General features: G+C 40.4%; 1 protein-coding gene across 1 annotated transcript in view; it reads right to left on the bottom strand.

The window, feature by feature from the left end:
* Nucleotides 1–248: 248 nt before the first annotated feature.
* Nucleotides 249–23,489, bottom strand: part of LOC115789467 (tenascin-like) — a 69,159-nt gene continuing 45,918 nt past the window's right edge. The window contains exons 8-26 of the mRNA XM_030742898.1: nt 23,171–23,440; nt 22,905–23,090; nt 22,676–22,765; nt 22,270–22,533; nt 21,373–21,771; nt 18,399–18,848; nt 17,318–17,593; nt 8,767–9,039; nt 8,340–8,462; nt 5,464–5,607; nt 5,248–5,367; nt 4,993–5,136; nt 4,330–4,460; nt 3,556–3,688; nt 3,024–3,175; nt 2,724–2,820; nt 2,475–2,636; nt 1,220–1,383; nt 249–907 (exon numbers count right to left, since the gene is read on the bottom strand). Coding sequence (XP_030598758.1) covers nt 797–907; nt 1,220–1,383; nt 2,475–2,636; nt 2,724–2,820; nt 3,024–3,175; nt 3,556–3,688; nt 4,330–4,460; nt 4,993–5,136; nt 5,248–5,367; nt 5,464–5,607; nt 8,340–8,462; nt 8,767–9,039; nt 17,318–17,593; nt 18,399–18,848; nt 21,373–21,771; nt 22,270–22,533; nt 22,676–22,765; nt 22,905–23,090; nt 23,171–23,440 — 3,689 coding nt within the window. The 3' untranslated portion in view covers nt 249–796. The remainder of the gene's footprint in view (nt 908–1,219; nt 1,384–2,474; nt 2,637–2,723; nt 2,821–3,023; nt 3,176–3,555; nt 3,689–4,329; nt 4,461–4,992; nt 5,137–5,247; nt 5,368–5,463; nt 5,608–8,339; nt 8,463–8,766; nt 9,040–17,317; nt 17,594–18,398; nt 18,849–21,372; nt 21,772–22,269; nt 22,534–22,675; nt 22,766–22,904; nt 23,091–23,170; nt 23,441–23,489) is intronic.

The raw sequence follows: 23,489 nt of genomic DNA, 5'->3' as shown, positions 1-23,489 counted from the left end.
AATTTAAGACCTTTAAAATTTGGTGCTTTTCACATCTTAGGACCCACAGACACTGTAAATAAGCTTTTACACTTTCCATCAGCTGCTTGGTAATACTACACTGAAGCTGCACTCATGAGCAACAGTGCAGTGCTGCACAGGGCAAACACCGCCATCTGCTGGAGGGGATGTGGTTCACCTGGTCACTAATAAGAAGAGCCACCACACACTCGTATCAAACTAACATTGTTTTTTTTATTTGTATCGAAGGTTACAGAGCATTAGATCTTATTTTGTTTGTTGTTGTTCTATCAAAATAAGTAAATCAAAATTCAAGCAAGAATTCAATAGCTTCAGGGGACGGTTGTACAGTAAACATATGACAATATTTAAGTTCTCATTGGATGCATCTTTCCTTATCAGTGATTCCGTTTAACATGGATGACATGAACACTCTGATACTTCGGGGATGTGATTATGTGCCTTTGACATTTTATCGATTCAGTGGATCCTTTCAGATACATTTTTTTTTACAGGTGTTTGGTCCCAACAACACAACCATTCATATGAATCAAACTCAACATCTACTTTCTTTGGGAATGCAAGAATACAATCACACATGGGAAATCTACTCTAAAAAAAACCCCAGCTGATGATTCTCTGGCGTTATGTTACTGGGGGTCATTTCTCACATTGAAAACTTAGTCACAGTGCAGTGTGACTGCTTGTGTGTTTGGATCTGTGTATGTTTGAGAGTGACTTAGAGATGTGGGAACACAGGTGAGCTGAGGTGTGAAGGGAGAGGGGCCTTGTGAGTCTATGATCGCTTTCTTCTGCTCTCAAAATTTCTGAAGTTGGCCGGCCTTATCTTCATCTCTGCAAACTGGATTGAGTGTTCGTGGCCCTTCCAGTGGAACCAGTTGATTCCCTGTGGGAATAGCAATAGAATTCATCAGCTCTTCCCGCACTGCACGTTCACCAGTGAGCAGGGAGCAAGTTCTGCTGAAAAGATTCGATTTGCTTATTTGATAATTCAATTTTTGTGCTCCTAATAAGCCGCTTGTGGATTGTATTATGGTTTCCCACTCAATTTTCTGCTGAGGGGAGAACTGGTTAGATAGTGTTGGTAAAAAAAAAAAAAAAAAGGACTGTTATAAATCAGTAATAGATTACAGATAATACAATGATCCTTCCATGGAATGAATTTGGGATTTTATGCCATGTGTAAATGTGCTCATACCTTACTGTGACTTTTGTCGCCATATTTCCCCATGAGGTTGACACGGTGACAGTTTTTATACCAAAAGGCTCCTTTGTAGGACAAGGCGCAGTTCGTCACAGCGATATCGTTATCATTGTCGTAAGTGGAGAAGGGCCGACCCTGGTGGTAGGTCATGGAATCACCTGGTGAACAAATTAGTGTTATTCTGCTAAGGCAGTCTGATGAGTTTAACTGTGCTGTTCAAAGTGGCTTTTCTTAAAGGAATAATGTGAAATTCTGGGAAATATGCTGTTAATTTTACTGCCAAGAGTTTAATGAGAACATTCATCACTGTCACAGCTGTGCAGGATTAAATTACATCTTTAAGAAAACAACTACGAGCTCTTTAGTACTTCAAAAGTCTGGAAAGAAAAACCCAAAGTTTTAAGACAGAAATCTTTATTGAAAACCTGGGTACTGGACAAAAGAGAAGAGAAGAATCTGAACGGGAAAGACCTGGAATAGTGTTGCATTTTCCAAGATTTCCAAAATCCAGCAAGCAGTGCCTCTCCAGCTCACTGACCAACAATAACATGGCAGGTCCCTTTATTCACTTTATTAAACTTTAAAGCTGCTGAGACACTTGTGGCCAGTGCAGTGTGTGATCAGATCACCCACTGATCCCGAAACCCTCTTAGCCTGGAAAGTTATTTTGGCACAGAGGGAGTTTTGACCAGAAGATGAGCCAGTATCAAAGTATTGGTACCAACGAAATCTTTCACAATGCTGCGACTTGTTTTGAGCAGCCGCCTACCACACATGCTAATTTGACCTTTTAAAGGTGACCAAAAATGCACTTTTGGGGGGTTTTGTCTAGTGAATTATCGGAAAACAGATCAAATATCCAGTAGAGAGAAAGCTACACAAAAAGGAGATTTTGGATTGTGACACTCAGAGAGGGTGCAAATTTTTTTTTTTTTTTTAACCCTGAAAATGTCATCTGGATATCTCCTGTACCTAGAAAAGCCTCAAAAATGCTGAAGATAAAATGTAAATTAAGAGGCGCAAAATCTCAACCAATCCTTCTGTAATTAATGGGCCTGTAATTCAGAAAATATTCATGGGATTACAAAATTTGGCATGGCTTCATTAAAAAAAAAAAAAAAAAAACTGGAAAAAAAAAAACCTCTACTAAGCCTACTGGAGGGAGACAAGAGTGAATACCATTTTAGGGAACAAAGCAAAGACCTGTACTTCCCAACATGTCAGACTATTTCATTAAAGTAACACCTACCTGCTGTTCCACTGTATGCTCCTATATAGATTTTATAGCGTGTCCTTGGCTCTGCAATTGTTAACTTGTCATATTGAGCATAGGCGGTTTCCCCGTTGTCCCTCAAGTCCACTCGCAGCTCATAATGGCCTGAAGATGTGATTTTATGGAGGTTGGAGAGGCCTATAACCCAAGTTTAATATGTGTGAGTCAGGAGGGGAGTGAGCGAGGGAAAGAAGGTAAATAAGGCTCCGGGATGAATGTGCTTACCCAGCCAGAACTCATCGTTCATGTTACCGAAGCCAGCAGTGTAGTTCTTCCAGTTCCTGAAGAATTCCAGCTTTCCATTCTGGCGTCTGAGGAAAACCTGAGGAAAGAATACTGATGCTCATGAGTGTCAAAACAGTTTCACAGGAATGGTAAGAAGCTAGGCTGAGGGCTCTGCGCTGCTGTCTATCATTTATCATCAGAAAAACAGGTGCCACATAAACAGTACAATCAGTTCTTATTCAGTTTGAATAATGGTTAGAAATGGGCTGTAATTGGACTTCACGAGGTTGATTTCCTCACCAGCCATCCTCCACCATCTGTGGTCATGTCACAGTAAACTTGGATGGGCTGGCTCTCCTCCCCTCCAATATAGATGGTATACAGACCAGAGTTGGTCTCTCCGTTCAGTAAAATCTGAGCACAGTCCCTTGGGCGTATGTACAACTGTCCGACTGAAAAGCACATATTAAAAAGACATCATGTTAGGGACCTTGGAGGACACAGTTGCTTCTTTTCTGTCCCTGTTAAATAAATAATGCACAAGGCAGCATACAGCAATCGTGAGAGTGGACCATGGAAAGAGAGAGGGGCTTGAAGAAGGAGAAAAAAAGTTTTTTTTCCATCAGGAGCAGATCAGGCAGAAAGAAAAATAAGCACAGGTGATCTGGCTAGAATATCAGAGTAAATGACAGGAATGAGCATTAGAGGAGGTAATCTCTTTCTAATGTGCATCTGGACTGTTGCGTAACAACCAGACACTTCCAGCTACTGTTGGTTTTCAGCTATACATAAACATAATTAAGAAGAGGTTTGTGTGTGTTTTCAAGCTTACTGGTAGTGAAGACGGTGATCACGTGGCGACTCCTCTGGGCTCCAGCGACAGCCTGCAGTCTCACATTGTACTCTGTGGAGCCAGTTAGCTGAGACATGCTGTATGAGGACGCTGTGGGGCTCAGCATCACCTCCTGAATCCATGCAAACACACAAAGCCAAAGCACAGACAAAGGAGATGCAAGAAATACACATTATTTGCACCTGAATGCTTAAATGAGTACTGTAGTGACTTGAGGTGCAGAACATAGTAATAGTTCAGAAAACATCACAACACTCTGGAAAGTTGTTGTCATTTGAATGGATGAGACCGAAGAACATGGTGAAGGGTTGATGTTATCCTCTGTTTCTATACTGTTCTTTGATTTATATCTTTATCAAATCACAGATATATTTATAGAATATCACAATATTTTAACTAAGGATACTGACAAGTAGGACTTCATAAACTGCAGACAGTTAAAAAAAAAAGATTCTTGAACCTGAGAGAGAATTCTGGACTGTTTATGGTTTAGCAAGTCCCATGGCAGCATATGCAACTCTTGGAAGGACTTTATTGAAATGCACTTCACAACATTATTTATTACATTTCCATCACTGCTCCAGCTTTAAATTTTTTAATTTTACAGGTCAATGTTTTCTTCCACTGAAAAGCTGCTTTCTAAAGCAGAGTTCTAACATATCAGAAAACTTGTGCTTTCAAGGAGAGTTGGGAAAAATTTACAGCAACTCACATCTCTTTTCAAATAATGAAATGACACGGGCACGTACGTACCCTGATTGTTCCATCAGCAGAGGAGAAGCTGAGCATGTATCCAGTGACAGCAGCATGGGGTGGTCTCCACTTCAGAGTGGCACTGTCAGTTTGAATGTTCATAGCTGTCAGGTCACGAGGAGGGTCCACATCTGGAAATACAGTATCACACTGCAGATTTACCATTCAGTGCAACTACTGTGGTTAGAAAATCAACACATGTTGCTTAAGGTTATATTAACAGTAGAATAGACTGTATATAAAAGATGGAAGCAGATGGGGGCACACTGGATGTTCATATGGCAGTGACTTTTCAATCACATGACTTTGACTTGACTTGAGAGCTGCCTCCAAGAATGACTGCTTTTCATCATTTTGACTCTAATTTACAAAATAATTTACAAAATAAACATTGTGTTTGAATAAATGAGACTTGAATTTAGCACTTGAAACTGTAAATAGATCAGGACACTCTTTACTGAGGTCACAGATAAAAGGAGCTGAAAGGCTGTTCTCCCATAGTCCTTCTTTCTGCAAGCAGAAGAGTCGCAGCCCTCCTGGCCATTAGAAAGAATGTAGCTTTAAGGCACTTCTGCATGGGCTTCACTTTTTAGACCCTAAAGCTACAGCCATCTTTTAAATGAGCAACGATTGTATATGAGCTGGACATCTTTCTGCACTTACCCGTGGTGAATTCAGTAACAGCAGAAGCACTGTTCTGAGCCTCTTTCATAGCATGAACTCCAACTGTGTAGTGGGTCGCTGGAACCAGGGAGTTCATCTCGAACTCCACAATGTTCCCAGAAACATGCGCCACCGTTGGGGACACTGTAAGGCAGGTATCCAATTATGCAATTAATGAAAAGCAAGCTTGTTTACGCTCAAATGATAAGCCTAATCTGTAAAACAAGTAATTGATGAAAAGGAATAGAGACACACCAGAATCAGCACTGTAGGTAATGATGTAGCCATCAACAGTGGCGACAGATGGTTGCCACAGCAGCAGGGCTGAAGTGTCCGTGACATTAACCGCAGTAAGACCTTGAGGTCTGTCCAAAGCTGCAGGGCACAAGGAAGAACACAGAGAATATGCGTCAGATCAGTACATTTTGAATCGACTCCAGCTTCACTGGAGTGAAGGCTGAATAAGCTAACCTGTGGTTACAGTGTCTGTGCTGGGGTCACTTTCCTCCAGACCCTTCACAGCACTGACAGTTACTTGGTACGTCTTTCCGGGAATCATATTGGGCAGCAAAGCCTTAAACACGCCACCATCTACAGTCAATGTCATTGGGCTTCCTGTGGAGGAGAGAGAACAAACACATGTACTATTGATTCAAAGGCAAGCTTGTCAAGTGGTGGCAGATTTTATCTATCAGTGTATTTCCACATCGCACTGAACAAAATGTACTGCAGCTCTTCACGGACTTTGTGGTGGGTGGAGATACACGTTTGGGTAAGAGAGATGAAGGCTGAGCTAAAACACAGTGGTGCTTTGAGATAAATGCTTACATCAGCATGCCAAAATGATTACAATCACAATGCTAATGACAGTCTATTGCTTTCATTACTTTCATTACTCAAGAGCATGGTCCTTTAATTTATGATTTCTCAATGATGAAGTGAGCTCCCTCAAAACTGCCATCGAAAAACAAACTTTCTCTCGCTGTACTCAGATATACTGATGCTTGCATAGATTTCCTGTGCTCCAGTTCAACTTCTCCACGCTCTTGTTACTTCTGTTTGCTTGCTGTACTGTACCATCAGTCATGACACAATAGCTGAGTGGGCTTAAATGTGCTAAGGAGTTGTTCCCTTGTTTGGTTTTTAGGTGACTGGATCTTTGCTACATGAACTTTCCTTCTATCCTCGCTGTGAATATCTAAGAAATGCAAAAAACTACATAATTAAAGGGGATTTCCTGAGTTTGTATATATAGTATTCCAACAGTGGATATTAAACATGGCTAAAGTTTCAAATAGTGCGGTCAGTGTTTGTATAAGTAATCCCTGTGAGTCAAACGTTCAAGCTTCAGACTGCACAAAATTCTCTATGTCAGAGCCTTTCTACTCTTGACTTTCACTGATGTCAGAGAGAGTGGATAGATTAACAGTTTGTGACAGTTTGAACAGTAACGTTACCCACCTGCTGAAAGAAAGTTGGCTTAAAGGGGGTGGGGAAGGGACCTTGTTTCAAAGACGGGGTGAACTGTGGGGCTACATCAAGCAAATCGATATTATACTGAATCATGCAAAACTGCTCTGGTAGAGCTGGAAATGAGCACTTTAGGTCTACTATCATATGATGCTGTCAATGAGATTTTCTTTTTTTAGATATAACTGAAATACAGTAATAGCTTGACTGCTAATTGAACCAAGGATTTGCTGTTAAAGGTCTTGACTTCAGTTGGTGAGTACAGTCACCACTCAGATTTCAGACAGAAGCAGCTTAAGAACAAGAAGAAGGGCAACAGTAGAACCACAAGAATTCTTTAGACTCAGCACACAATAGACACAGGATTTGAGTGCAGACGTGCAGTTTAGAGCAAGAGCAGAAGAAATCTGCATGCAGGGAGGGATCATTTTAGTTCTGGGGTAGATCACTGTAACTCAAGATGAAAATAAAAGCACATGTTCTCAAACTAAAGGATTATGGTTGTGAATAAAATGCGTTTACGGTGCTTGCGATCTTCGATTAACATGTCAGAACTGTAGGCTTTGCACCCTCAGGCTGATGGGGAATGTCATCAGTGTAGCAAGTTTCAATTTTGACCTAATGATGGTCAGTCATAGTACACAGTTATCACACAGAAAAAAATTGCCACGACCAATATTTACAAAAGTTTTGAAAAAAATAAATAAAAAGCTCTCGCGGTCACCTTGAATTGATTCATTTTATGGTTTAATGGACCAAAATGTTTGGAAATGTGAACCAAGTACCAGCAGTACCAGCAGGACTTCATAAAGAAACAAACAAACATCCAAAAAGATTAAACTGTACAAATACTGCAATTCACTATTATCTCTAATGAGGCTAATAGTGGGGGAAAAAAAAAAACATTTGTTAAAGCAACAGTAACAAGTGCCACTGATATATACAGAACTCAGATTGTGAATCTGAAACAGAGCATCAAACTGTAATGATTCAATCTGTAGACACACCTGTGAGTCAGTGTGCGGGGCACAGTAGTACTTTAATGGAATGGCTGCCATTACTATAGTTCAAAGTGTTCGGAAAGCAGAGAGGAACGGAAACACCACAGGACGCGCAGACAACAAATCACACACAAATTAAGAATGAAGTCCTCAGCAGTCTGCCTATTTCCAGTGCTTTTGTCCAGCACGTTAACACTGAGCCTAACTTAGTGGCTTCACTAACTGGAAGACGCAGACAGTACAGAAGATGTACGCAGGTTCAGGGTCTGAAAAGTGAAGTCGGTGTCAACCTCCAGCTGTAAGGACACTTCTGACTGTAAAAAACGTTTAAGAGGAAATGACCCTTTGGCTCCCTTGCATTGTTACCTCAGTAAACACTTTCCTGATGGGTTTATGGTCTCAGTAGCTACACTGAATAAAAGATGAAGTTAATTTTGTAAATTATGGTCATTATCAGAACCAGAAAGGAGGATTATCCAAGATATTCTTATTATCTAAGGATTTGTGACTAACAAATCCTTAGATAATGAGTGTGCAGTGTCCTTTTTTTGGTAGTCAGATTCACCATTTGTTTTGAAAATGCTCAGCTTGAGGCTTCATAGCAGGACTTTATTAACCAATGAGTGACATCACGGCGGCTACATCCATCTTTTATACTATCTATGGGTGTTGGCAGCAGTCATCTTACTGCACCGCCTGCAGTACAGCAGTCACTGAAAGTCTGTTTCTTTAACTGGAAGGGGAATCTAATCTGGTAAGTTTTTGACGTGATATCTAACATAAACAAAGCTAAAATTAAAACTATTTAGCTAACCTTAATTTAACTTGAAAGAAAAAGTTAAAGCAGAAATGCAGCAACCATGATTGACCTCTTACCTCCTTCAAATGGCACATAGGTGATGCGGTAGTTATCCACTGGTGATAGCGGCATGGACCAGTGAACCATGGCTGAAGAGTCGGTCACTTCAGAAAAGTGAAGTCCTCTCGGAGTGCTGAGGCCTGGCAAAAAGCAAATGGATTTGCCCAGAGAGCAAAACAGCAAAACAACAATTGTGAATTAAGACAAAGAAAGTCAAATTACACCAAAAAACAACAAACACATGTAAAAATTCAGCTCAGAAAAACCAAAATAAAGTCAAGACATTGTTTTTCCCAATATTTTCAGGCAGATATGAAAACCAGAGGAATAAAGATGATAAGTGGGACACTTGATCGAGTTCTCTGAGCTCTGATGTCTCACTGAAAACTCAGAAAGTTTAGCAGTTAACATGAAACTTCACACCTTGCAGTGCTTTCAGTATACCTGTCTGAACAATCCCTGTAATAGGTTGGGAGCGCCGATCCAATGTGGCACCGTAAAGCTCGATTTCATACTCGGTGCCACCCATAAGTCCAGTTATGATCTTGGTTCGCTCATTGCCATGGACGCTGTGCTCTTGAGGATGGGCTGACCTTTTGCTGTCTCTTATTTTGATCACAAATCGGTCAAATAGATCTTCATTGGCTGTCCACGTCAGACGGAAACTGTCAGCTGTGATGTCTGAGACAAAGAGATGCTCCACTTCTGGCTCAGCCTCTGGTTAGACAAGGAAACATTAACGTTGCAGCGGGTTTGGTGATTTCCCAGCAATATTCATCACCTTCTGAGAAACGGCCATAGGGATCAGTTCGGAAGAGGTCAAAAATCAGGCAAGCCGGTTTTCGGGTGGCAGACAGGATTAGGTTCCAGCCTGAGGGCCTTCTTGTTGACCACCACCAATGTGTCATGCTTAGGCATCCGTTAGTGTAAATCAGTCAAAAATACAGCGCATGGATGACAGAGGAATTAAAAGACAAGATGCTTTCTGTAGATGGCGGTTAACAGAATGATTCTTTCAGAAGGATCTCAGCAAACACTGGTTGAAATGCGTCCTCAAGGCAAGCCTGGATGCATTCAGTGCAATTAAAAGTAATGGCAGGTGACAAATGAGATTAGAAGCTAAATCAACAGAGATTTCATGCTTAGAATGTCTGCTGATTTATCAGTGTTTTCCTGCATATGAAAATGTCATTTTATGCAGTGGTTTGTATTCATCCAGGGAGTTTTTAACTTCATCTACAAACCAGCCTGACTGGGCTGACTATCACCAATTAAAAATGTGAAGGAAAACACATTTTAAAATATGAAGACAAACAAATATGCTTGCTTATATTTTGGAGGTAAGAAGAAACAGATGGGAGCGTAACACCTCTTCCTCTCGGCGACATGGCTGCATACCAAGAAAATGCTTAAAACAAAGAAAAAGTGAGGTCATACTGGAAAAAAGTTAATCTGCATTAGGGTTAGGTAAGAGTACTGGGCTGAAGTCTCACTATCAAAACGTGTCAGTAAGAAAGATGTATCAGTCCTCAGGCAAATTTTGCTAGACATTTATATGAGGTATAAATGTCAAGGAACTGCACTAGGTTGTGACAGTGAAACTGCAGAAGTGAAATAGTTATAATAGTTATACACATACATATGCATACATGGCAGTTTCAACAAAGTCAGAAACTGGACTTTGTAGTAAGACACGCAGCCTTACAGTGCACTGAGTTGTACCTGTCACAGCCACTGCAGTCAGAGGCCGAGAGAGAAGCCCTGACTCTGACACCCCTGTCAGTCGGACCTCATAGCCTATGCCGGTAATGAGGCCCCCGATGTCCAGGTGACTTTGGTTTCCTGGCACAATGAACTCCTGAGCCTTCAGCAGCCAGCCAGAGTCTGTCACCACTATGTGAAAGTGGCTGAAGCCACCACTAGAGGGGGCTAAATTATCCTGTGGCAGCTGATGCTTCACACCCCACAACACACGGAAGCCGTAGGGGGTTATGTTGGAAATGGTCAAGTTTTCCACTTTAGGCAAAGGAGCTGAGAGGAATGTGGGTTTGAATAAATGGGGGGTGGGGGTGGGGGGGTACGAGATTTCATTAGGAGGATAATGTGTGCAATGGTTGCAAAAGCAAATACAGAGGCACTTCTTTTACAAGGCAAATATAATAATTATAGGCCAAAACACATTAAGGGCAAATCTAGCATGCATCATAGTACTTGGTATGTCCCCACACTAATTGACATTCTGAGGTTTGGGTTTTTATGTAATATATGGAGACCAAGTAGACACCATGAGGACTAAAGAAAAAAAATTAAACAAACACAGAAGTGCTAAAAACTGCAGTTCTTTGAATGGCCACTTCAGGCTGGCTGCAAAAGCAAATAAAAATCAGGAGACTCATATTAATATCACCAGATTTAGAACAGAAAAATGAAAGAAAAATGCTATTTTTTTTAATATAGTTTTGGTTTCCTTTGTGACAGTTATACCATGCTCACTTTGATTGACAAGTTGTTGCCAATATCCACTTAAGGCCCCAGTCATCCTGGCCTAGAGACCAGATGGCAACCTCCTGGTAACCACTGGTCACGACAAAAAATGAGTATTGCCCAATTGTTGAAATTATTGTTGAAAATTATTCACAGGTGCTATGAAATAAATTGCTAAGCCTCAGTCACACAGGTCAGTGAACACATGGCAACCACCGCTTGCTAGAGAAAAATATAAATTTTCCAACTGGTTGGAGATTGGCTGTGGGAGGTTGCTTGCTGTTGCTAGGTGAAATTGGTTGCAAAGCGGTACATGGTGTTGCAGCAAGAAACTCTTTGAAATTTGCAGCAGCTGTTTATAGTTTGAATGGAACAAGACCCATCACTGAGGTGGATATTCTCCCGCAATTCATGGAAATATGAACTAAATGTAGAAGTCAGGATATCATTACAGCCCATTTCACAACAGAAAACCCTTCACCAGGCATGTTCTTACCTTCTGCAAAATGATTTATCCCTAATTTGGAGGCCTTGCCCTAAACATTTATCCAAATACTTTCAGTCAAAAATATATTTTCAAAATCAACAATACTGATTAAATTAAAACAAAAAGCATGCTGTCAGAGATTAATATTCTGTGATTATCTTTAACATTTCTACAAATACTTTTTGGTAACCACATCCTAGAACAAACACAAAAGAATTCTATGGGAAACAAATTACAGAAAGTACATACTACACTTTTGTACAAGTGTGTATACTAAATAATGTATTTCTATCTATATAATCTATAACAATAAGCCAGATATAATGCATACTTACAATATATTCATGTTATATTATACGCATGTGTACAGGAATATGATTAAATAATACACCCATACATAATATGCTGATATCAATGGATTATGTATAACATCACTATAATCAAAAAGCAAAAACCTACAAAACATAATGCAACTATTTGTTTACATTTGAGCAATATTGCTGAGCAGTAGGTATGACTTTAATATTGCTCAATGATGAGTCAAAGCCTGTACTATTTATGGTCACGAGTCATCCCTGACCAACATGTTAGACAATGCTCAGCCAATCAGAAGTTGGCATCACAGGCTAATCAATAAGGCTGCAGCCTAGAACTGATGTTACTACAAACAGATTAACTCTTAACCAATAAATTTGGAATTCCCCAGTTTCTCATTATCTAGCTACTGCCAGCTGTTCGGTGACCTTGGTCAGCTGCTAGATATGGGGAATCCTCATTTTCTCCATTTCAATTAACAATGGTCAAGTAGCTATAGCATAAATTACAGCTGTATTAGCAGCACAAAATCTTCCATGTTGTTTACTCTCCACTTCAGATAAATCCAGCCAAAGTGTACAAAAGGTACTAAAAATCCAGGAATATGAATTTCATGTTGCACATCTTTGAAGAGTAGAGAACACAGGTGCCAAATTTAATTGCTCATCTCTTGGTTTTGGACTACAGACCAGACAGGGACAGACGGATGCACGGGAAGATAAAAAAAACAAACTTACCTGCCAACACTCACCACAAACATTCACCAACTACTCACTATGTGGTAGTGAGCAGTGTGATGCAAACTGGAAATGGAGACTGTTTGCCTTCAAAATGAAAGTTGCACTTTTTGAAGCGTGTTGTTTTCAGCATTAATGCACAACTATTCTTTGAAGGCGAATACTGTCCAGACGTCGATTTTTTTTCAAGTTTTACTACCACTCAGTGGTTAGTTATTAAGTGTTTGCAAACTTGTTGGCCTCAAAGCCAACTGTTTTGTACATTGCCTTGAAGCAATCACAAGGAATTTTTCAGAGTTGTACCTTCTTTGCAACCAATTTCACCTAGCAACAGCTAGCAACCTCCAGCAGCCTCTCACCAACCAGTCACATGGAATGGGGAATAACACCATCTGGAGTTGCCAGGGGGCACTGACCATTCCCTTGGCCAGTGTGACTGATGTGTAATTTATGGTGCCATAAATGTGTCCGTTTGCATACAGATTGGAAAGTATATTTCGAATGGTGACTAGTTGGCAGTTGGTAGGAACAGGGAAGGGAGAAACAGCAGAGTGCACTGGGAATGGGAGCTCAAAAAACAGAGTGGACCTCTTTACTGTGTTTATGGTATTGGCACCTTTTGGAACATTTTTAATGGAATGATCTGAAAAAAATAATAATACTGCAAGCTGTTTAGTGTACAAACAGCCTATTCAAGGCGTCTATGTTCATGTTTTCGTGACTAAAATTCCATTTGTTAATCTCTATAACGCTTAGCACAATTACCCCTAGTAATTAGCATCCATACAATCAGTGGCATTGCCCACTGGTTTAAGTCCCACTACAAAGCCTTGAGCTTTTTTTTTTTTTACCCTCACCATTTTGCACACTTACTGGCTAAACACTTGTGAATCACAAGATGTAAACATATCCTTTACATTCTCCTTTCTGACTCTTGGAATGACCATAATTTACAAAATGGATATAAAGTATTCAATATGGCCTGAAATTAGTGACTGAGTCCAAGAAGTCATCAGAAAAGTGTTTGGTGCAGTCACAGAGGAAGGGAGCCATGTGCCATTTTCCTATTGACTTCAGTCTTTTTGAAACCACTCGAGTCGCCCCCTGGTGGCCATTAAATAGAATGCAGGTTTAAAGCACTTTCACATTGGTTTCCCTTGTAAGACCCAGAAGCCATGTGTATCTTTTATACTGTCTATGGAAGCAGTGAAAATGCTGATTGTGACTGAAAGAAAAGAAAGAAAGAAAAAACAATAGCTGCTTGTGATGCATGTCAGTTTTACTCTTAAGGCATTTCAGGCTTTAGACCTGCAGATAGAAATAAGTTGATTTCATTTAGTTATTCTGCTATGTCAAACTGATAAAAGGAACAAAATTTTTTAAAGTTTTGATGCAAAAAAGTACACTTCAAGAATAAGAATAAAAGATATGAGTAAAATACGTAGTACCTGTGATAGCGTGGGCTAACACTGAGGGAGTGTGGCGCCCATGAGAAATACCGTATAGTTCAATATCATAGCCTGTGGCATCCATCAGGTTAGAGACTGTAATGTTACGGACTTCACCAGGCAATCTGAACTCCAGTGTCTCAGACTGCTGCTCAGAGTCACTGACCCGGATAACAAAGCCATCAAAATGACCTGACACAGTGGTCCAGGACAAGCTGAGGTTATGTGGACTCGCAGATGAAGCAGCTATGGGCCCCAATTGTGGGATGTCCTCTGAATAAAAAAAGAACATGGCTTTTCAGTTATGTCGTCCTGCATAAATGCATAAATGGTGGCACGTGCAGTGTCAAGAAATGCATGTAATGTGATACCTGTTGTAGCTACAGCAACTAGGGGTTGTGTGTTCTGGCCATCAACACCAGTGGCATACAGCTTTATGCTGTAGCTCGTGCTCGCTTTGAGCCCCGCCATTACTGTGGAGCGCACGTCTCCAGGCAGAGCGCGCCCCATTGCCTGCGAGGGCAAAGCAGACTCTCTGACTTCTACTATAAACTTATCAAATGCCTTCTCTCCTGTCCGCCAAGACAGAGAGAATCTGTCTGAGGTAATGTTAAAAACAACTAGCTTGGACAAATCAGGCTCTTCAGCTACAGGGGAGAGAAAATATAAAATATATTCATTTATTTTTAAACAAAAAAACAAAACAAAAAAACAACAACATATATTTGTCACTTTAAAATCCAGTGTATGCATACAGGCCCAAGACAACTTTACAGTGAAGATAACAAAAAATATTTTGGAGACTAATAATTTAATACACATAAAACCCAATTACCTGTTGATGCAACAATACTGACTGCATTTGTTCTGGATCCCTTGTATGTCCCATAGAGGTAGGCTATGTAATCAGTGCTGGGCCTGAGCCCTGTGACATCATAGGACTTTTCATGATGGGAAATGTTATACTCCTTTGGCTCCATCAGCCAATCAGAATCAATTATCTCCAGGACAAAACCATCAAACTCTCCTTCAGTGCCATTCCAGTGGATTGAAAAGCTCTCTGACGTTAAGTTTGAGATATATAATTTGCCAACCACTGGTTCATTCACTAAAGAAAGAAACCATGATTAGATTGTTACCAAAGCCATTATGCAGAAAATGTTATGATTAAATAACAAATAAATTATTGGCAGCTGGTCTTTTTCTTGAGAGAATTGTGTGTAGAGTTACAGGACACTCACCACCACCAACAGTATTCGTTGATAGTCTGAGAAGCTGTGATTAAATACATGCATGTATTTTGTTTTTGCATTAAATGCAAAGCAAAAATCCTCAACGACAATTATTTAAATACAATTAAGTCTGGTATTGTTTAGACAGCAACACAATTTTCACAATTTTAACTGTGGATGCCACCACTATAGATTTGGAATGACACAATCGTGAGGCAACTGAAGCTCAGACTTTTAGATTTAAACAAGAATATTGAGAAACTGCAGCCATTTTTACACAGTCACCTGTTTCAGATGGTAAAAGGTCTGTAGTTGATTCCTAGTGTAGGATTTGTATATAACGGTGAAATAAGTCATCATTAGAACAAAAAACAAAAATATATAGATGCAAACATCCACAGTGGTGGATGATCGCAGGATCCTTTCCATGATAAAGAAAATCTCTTCAGATCATCAAGCCAATTGAAGAACACTCCTCATATCATTATCCAAGTCTAAAGAGTCTAATTTACAAGAGTTCACCACAGAGTGCGGACTAACAATCAGCCTCAGGAGTAGAGAGGCTGAATTAGAGTCTTCCAAAAGCCATCAAGTAAACTAGACCACTTCTGAAATAGCAGTCTCGAACAGATGAAAGTGAGATCAAGCTTTACCAGACTGATGGGAGGAAATAAAAAAGGGAAGTCTTTTTATTCATGATTTGAAACATACGGAAACACTGAAACATGGTGGAGAGACTATGAAGCCCAGTCATGCATGGCTTTCAATGGTACCAGGCCACTAGCGTTTATTGCTGATGTGACTGAACGCAGAAGCAGCTGGACAATTTCTGAAGTATGCAGAGCTTTATTATCTGCTCGGATTCAGCCAAATGCAGCAAAGCTGACTGGGCAGCCTTTAAAGAAGATACTATGAAGGCAACCAAGAGTATTTAAAAGTAAAGCATAAAAAATAATAAGCATTTTATTTATTATTTTTAACTTGTCCAATTGCATTTGAATGCCTAAAAATAGGACTGTTTAAAAATGGCTGTAATTTCTCAGCTGTTGCAGTGCTTTTGTCTAAATTAAAATTGAAAAGTCTGTGTTTTAATTGTGTCTCAATGTGTCATTTAATATAATTTGTGGAGCAAACTGTGCCACTGTGCAAATATTTCCAGACTTTTAATTTTAAACCAAATACATCTTTTTGTTTACCTTGAATATGATCAATATGTAATGCCAAGAAGAGAAACTCAAAAGGCCTTCAACATTACCTGCAAGTTTAAGTTGTTAATTGTTCAATTAAATTTGATTAAAATGGAATTAGGCCGATGTCATGCATCTGAAGCATGGTTTTTGGTCAAGCAGGCAATCTGTTAACGCTGATCAATTCTGCATAAGGTTGCATCACAGCAATTCAAAGCTGGTTAAACTTTTTTACAAACTTCATTTTACATGCTAGAAGAAATATAGTCATTACGTGCAAGCATGCACTAAAAAGTTTAGTTCTGTCAAGGTGAAGTTACCGTTAACGTCAGTCTACATTATCAGCTTTTTTACCTTGATAGTGACAAGGAGATTTAATCATTTGCCACCCAGTAGTTCAAAAGGAAATGACCATATTTACTTTGATGTTCTGTGAAAATAAACTTCATCAGAATCCACAAAACCACCCCGGTGCCATTCACACAAACTGAAAGATGACATGAATACTCACGCATACTGTGAGCGCTAGCACATCAATGGGCAAATGATCGGTCATGGTTAATCGATTATACACTGAATGAGGGCCGATGAGATGAAATGAGATTATCACACTGTAGCTGTATGATGGGCGAGGGAGGGTGAGAGTTATTGGTTTGCTTTTGCAATCACTGCAGCACATCAGCGCCAGATCGGACCACGATGCAGGGATGGGGGGGGCTTCATGCACTTTGGGATAGAGGGAACGGTTGGAGGGTAAGTGGAGGGGCTTGGCTCAGTGATGCGGCACATGTACGCATCACCCTGCCCTCTCTCAGCTAGACAGAATCAGTGGCTGGAGGGTGATGAATGGTAAACGGCATGTTGGTTAAGATGAAGCAATACAGTGCACTATGTCCATGGTGTTTGACAGTGATGCCATAAACAACAATTAGGTTATTATTTTGATATTCTTGTTTCATGCTGCAGGTGAAGATGCTCCACTGAGAGTGGGATAACAGATGTATGTATGTGTATGCTTCACAGATGTTGACTTGAATAGAAATTGTTCAGGGTAAGAAGGACAGTTTAGAGGACAAAAGGCTGCAACGCTGCAAGTTGCAGGTACCTGTGGTGGCTTCACTGTAAAGAGGTTCAAGGAAGGAGCCTTGATACATCCCATACAGGCCAACCATGTAGCTGGTGTTGGGATTCAGCCCAGAGATACCCAGGCTCAAAGCGTCTCCAGACAGAGTGAGGTTCTGGCTCTCTGCGAAATTCTCCAGGTTTGTTACCTCAATCACAAAGCTGTCAAAGTCCCCACTCGTGGGGCTCCAGGATGCAGTGAAGCCATCCCATGTTATGTCAGAGATGGTGAGGTTCACCACCATTGCCGTCAGCTCCTCTAGTAGATAGACATATCAGACTGGGGTCAACTTGAGAGCAAGATGGATTATGCATTTTATTCCAAGGTGCATTTTTCTTCGAAAAAATAAAAGTACATCAGGAGTATGAGGAGCACAGGAGGAAAAATCTTAGATTTTGAGACAAAATTGAAAGTAACACTTGCAAGAAAAATAGAATCAGGATATAGTTAGAAATAATTCAGCTGTTGTTTAGGCGAATAAAATCCTCAAAAAAAAAGAAGATTTTATCATAAAATATCTCAAAAAATTGAAAATTAAATTTCTAGTTATTGAACAATATTGTGACCTTAATTTAAAAAATTACTTTCTCTTTAATCACAAAACATTATTAATATCTAAATTGTAATATTTAATTCTGAGTTTAATCTCAAAATTACGTAATATAATCTCAGTGTCATTTGAGATTAAATATTGAGTTATCCTTAACTTTTTACATAAAATTCAGACTTTATTGAGGGTATGTTATAACTTCCCTTCATTTGTCATCACTTTTGTATTGTGAGTTTAAGTTCCACTGAAAACAACTTTCCACATTCTTTCTCAAATGCTCATTAAATCTCAAAATCTCAGATTTTTTTCATGAACCTCATGCTCTGTTGTAAGGAGTCAGAAGTTAAGCAGAAGAGTAGAAGAATGAGGATTATCTTTTACAATAAAACATTAAGTATCTGTGGAAAAAGAAATATGATGCAGCCATCCTGAAATATTCAGACATCAGATAAAAGATATGATGATGATGGATTGGTATGAATGACTACAATAAGAAATATTTGCTCCATGTACCTGTAGTAGCATAAACTCTGAGAGGTAAAGATCGTTCCCCTTCCACCAGCCCTTGCAATGTGATATCATAGCGTGTAGCAGGGGTTAACCCTTCTATTTCAGCCTTCCTCATAGTTCCTGGTACTGTGGTCACACGAGGTTGCGTTGTTGCTGACGGAGCAGTGAGCTCCACCAAAAAGCTATCAAACACCTCATCAGGTGCCGACCACACTAGCTTTACACTAGTGGTGGTAACACTGACTGTGAGATTCCCGAATAGGTCTAAACCTGAGTTCTCAGGCTCAGCCCCTGAGCTTATCCCACCAGAATCAGAAGTGGAAGTTACTTCATTGTTCAGACTATGGAGGAGGTCTGGGTTTTGAACAGCTTCGTTATCCAGAACAGATTGCGGGACTGTTGAGGCATCTTTGATGCTCACCATAAGCACATCTGGAGATGTGGGCTTGGGTGCTAAGTGAATAAAAGCAGTTAAAGAATGAGATTCTTACTGGCTCTGCTGGAAACTGTAAAAGATCCTGTGGAGAAAAAGCTGGGTTAACATAAGAAAACAATAATTCTGCAAAAAGTTTGGCTCTTAATCTACCTGAATCGTGGATATGACAGCTAAATCATCAAGCCATTGCTAAGGCATTAATGACACCTGAAGCAGTGTCATTAACTTTCTGAAGACTCTGTATAGTCCACTGACGTGAAAGTATACAGCTGTCTTCAAATGAATGTTGAAGCCATGCACAGCCATGTTTCTACTTTTCTACAACACGACGGAGGAGTTTCAGTCGTGAGACATGCAGGTGACGTGGTGTAATTTCCTGTTTGAGAATCATTCCTGTCTCTAAACAGGATTAATGTGAAGAGAAATGATGAGACAAGGCTTCAGAGAGCAAAATGGTTACATGTACAGTGGGGGAAAAAATCATTTGATGCCCTGCCGAATTAAATTTTCATGGTAGTTTCATTTTAATGGAGAAAGGCAGAATATCAACCAAAAATCTAGAAAAAACACATAACATTACAAGTTATAAATTGATTTGCATGTCATTGAGTGAAACAAGTATTTGATCCCCTACATCCCAGCCTGTATAAAGCACACTTGTCCACAGAATCAATTTCTTCCATTCCAACCTCTCCACCACCCTGGAGACAAAAAAGCTATTAAAGGACATCAGGCACAAGATTGCAGATCTGCACAAAGCTGGAATGGGCTACAAGACCATTAACTGGGTGGGTGAGAAGATGACAACTGTTGGTGCACTTATTTGGAAATGGAAGAAATATAAAATGATCATTAGTCACCCTCGGTCTGGAGCCCCATACAAGATCTTACCTCATGGAGTGAGGATGATCATGAGAAAGGCGGTGGATCAACCCAAAACTAAACAGGAGGAGCTTGTTGATGATCTGAAGGCAGTTGAGACCACAGTCACAAAGAACACTATTGGTAACACACTACGCTGTAATGGACTGAAATCTTGCAGCAGCTGCAAGGTCCCCCTGCTCAAGAAGGAACATGTACAGGCCCATTTTAAATTTGCCAGTGAACATTGAAATGATTCCGAGAAGGTTTGGGACAAAGTGCTGTGGTCAAATGAAACCAAAATCAAGTTCTTTGGCAAACTCAACCCTCTGTATTTGGAGGAAGATAAATGCTGGGTATGCCTCAAAGAACACCATCCCCACAGTCAAGCATGGAGGTGGAAACATTATGCTTTGGGGGTGTTTTTCTGCTAAGGGTACAAAATAACTTCACTGCATTGAGGGACTAGTGGACAGAGTCATGTACGATTAAAATCTTGGATGAGAACCTCCTTCCCTCAGCCTGAACACTGATGATGGATCGCCAAATGGCAGCCAAGAAACCAAACGAGTTTCTGGAAAGAGGAGTGGACCAAAATTCCTCCTGAAATGTGTGCAAACCTGGTGACAACTGCAAGAAACGTCTTACCGTGGTGCTTAAAAAGCCCTAAGAAGTCTTGCTAAAAGTTGAATTTTAACTTTAACGAGCTAATAATAACTAAGTCCAGCATTTAGCTTGGATTATAGTTTTCACGTCAATGAGTCCTCAAGGTTCAACTCGGATCCAAGTGATGTAAATTCTGTCATCAAACAGTGACTGTGAAGGTCTGTAGAGATGTCACCATGCCTGCCTGTTTTTGTGACCAAGCAGACTCATCCACAGAGAATTTACATTACAATGCACTAACTATGCATGCATCCCAGAGGGCAAACTTCAAGCACACTTAAAAGAATTATAACAGAAATGACAACTTGGCCATCAAGTCTCCAGCTGTCCATGTCTGGAACAGAGTGTAATCAAGTTTTAAATCCTCTGAGGTCCAAGCTGTGAATCCTAACACCAACCCTCAGTAATCAGGGAATGTCATTTCTCCATCAAGTACTAAGTCATGTTTTGCTTGGGGATCAAATACTTATTTCACTCAATTACATGCAAATCAATTTAGAATTTTTATGTAATAAGGTTTTTCTGAATTGTTGGTTGATATCCTGTCTCTCTCCATTAAAATTAACTACCATAAAAATTAGTGTTCATTTCTTTGTAAATGAGCAAACTAACAAATTCAGCAGGGGATCAAATAATTTCTGTAAAAGCTCAGATACAACAAGAAACTGGGACAGTCAGCTCTGTAGAAAACCAGTGTGCCTGAAGCTTTAACATTTCAGGGCAGAGACTGGTCCCACTGTGGAGTTCTTCTTGCATTTGAACTTAGGAAGCAAAGCACTGAAGCCTTGGTAGATCATAAATGCAATGAATTTTTGTGCAAACACAATCATAGGTTGGGTTCAAACTGACTAATGCCAAAGATTATGCAGATGATAATCTGCATAATCCTGGGAAAAAATTCCTGGGAAATCTGGGAACAAAGAATTCCAGCATGCAAGTCATATCAGTCTGACCTCTAATCAGAAGCTTCCACTGAAGGGAGAAACTGAAAAACCCTAAAAGAAAGGCTTATACCTGTGACTGCAACAGCTTCAAGTAGTGCAGCTCGTTGGCTACCTGTTATTCCATAAAGTTTTATTTGATATTGTGTTGATGCCGTTAGGCCATGGATTCTAGAGCCACGGGCATCTCCAGGAAGTTGGACCTCTTTCACGTCCCACAATCGCTGACCGTCTTTATATTCTAGTGCAAAACTATCATAGACACCGTGAGCCTTTAATTTCCACGAGAGATCAAATCCATCAGGCGTGATGCCTGATATAGTCAGCATTCCAGGCTCATCCTCAGGCTCCGTCCCAGAAAAATGGGACTCAGAGGGGTCTAGATACACAAAGCTAATGACATTGTCCTCCAAGCCTGTAGGAGTCGTTAGCTCACGGTCATCTGAGTCAGCTAAATAAAAACTGAAAGAGGCTACAAGGAAAACAAAGAGGCACAAATCAAGAAAGCATCATTTAGTAACACATGATATAATATTTTCATGGTGCTGGTTGGCTGCAAATTTATTTCTGGTTAGCAAGACTCTAAATTTGTACTTCTAAACATGTAAAGTTATAATTCTCAAGCTTTCGGTCCTGGTCCCTTTGGTTACAAAGTTGTGGTTACCATGACATAACCAAAATGCAGCTGCTACTAAAAACCATACTTAGTAAATTAAAAAAGAATATGTGGTGGATCTTTTTACAGTGCAGACTAACAATCTCATGTTGTCCAACAAATAATAAGAGAATAGAGAATTGCTGATCCTGACACTCCTGAACTTAAACAGCTGAAACTGTCCTCTTCATTTGTACCAAAAAGTTTGGAGCCTTGATGAAATTCTGAGGAAAGGGACAGCACCTTCTACTACAAATGCATGTGTTCTCATTCATTTTAATCACTCAAACTATGGCAAAATGGTTCCCTACCCACCTGTGGATGCAGACAGGGAGACGGGTAAGCTCCTCTTGTGCCCCCTCTCTGCAGTCAAAGTAAGGGTGTAGCTCATTCCAGGAGTCAGATTGGGCAACTGATAGGTCGTCACTGCAGCTGGGAACCCCAGCTCCCCAATTTGGCCATCTCTGGAGATGTATACCAGCCTGTATCCAGTGACTTTGGCCTGAGGTTTCTGCCACCTGACGGTGAGAGATGTCTCTGTGGATTCGATTTCCTCAAAATCCCTGGGAGGATCGAGGTCTGACAGAAGAGTCAGTTAAACAAACACCCCATTAGTTTCATTTCATCACTCAGTTTGTATCAACACATCCTAGCTGTCTGTGTGTTTATGAAGCAGTGTGAAGGAGGACTGTTTGGACAGCTGCTCAGCAGTGCCTCTCACCAGTTGCTGCATTTGTGGTAGCTGGGAGGCTTTCCCTTTCATTCTTCACAGCAGTCACTCCGATCCCATACTCTGTACCTGGCTTTAGCCCTGTGGTGCAGAAAGATGGAAGCTAAATATCTAAATATCCATGTGGCATGACAAATTCAGTTCTGGATATTGTGTGTGTGTGTGTGTGTGTGTGTGTGTGTGGTTAATCATAATATACATTTATCCTTGTGACCCTTACTGGTGATGGTAGCCTGTGTACTGTCTCCTGAGCCTCGTCTGAACATTTCTTCACCGTGAATTTCTCCAGAGATGGGACTGTATTTCACCCGATAGCTGCCAATATCAGCTTTACTGTTGGTCCACTCCAGGGTGATGCTGTTTTCTGTCTGGGACACAGTCTGAAGGTTCGTAGGGGCATCCAATGCTAATGGAAACACAGTTTCTATAATTAATTACAGAAGGAGATTGACTTGGCACTTATTGACTTCATCTTTGAAACTCAACCTGTATTGAACGTGGCAGTGACAGGGTCACTGGTGATGTCTCTACTCCTGGAAATGAGTGACACTGTGTACTCAGTATCTGGCCTCAGACCATCGATGCTATACTGCTTGTCTGGGGGGGATATATCCACACTATTTTCATCTGAAGGGTCAGAACTGGGCATGTAAAACATGGTGACTCTGTCCATGGGAGCCACCGGCTGAGACCAGCTGATCAGAGCTGAGGAGTCCGTTATATCCTTCACTTCCACCTGCCGGGGGCCATCGATCTCTGGGTTGGTAATTCAGGAAGAGACGGGGAGTTGGATGAGATATAGAGG

This window comes from Archocentrus centrarchus, chromosome 12, assembly GCF_007364275.1.
Source record: "Archocentrus centrarchus isolate MPI-CPG fArcCen1 chromosome 12, fArcCen1, whole genome shotgun sequence".
In the NCBI taxonomy this organism is placed as follows: domain Eukaryota; kingdom Metazoa; phylum Chordata; class Actinopteri; order Cichliformes; family Cichlidae; genus Archocentrus; species Archocentrus centrarchus.
Note: the sequence above shows the minus strand (reverse complement) of the source record. Positions and strands in the feature narration are given on the sequence as shown.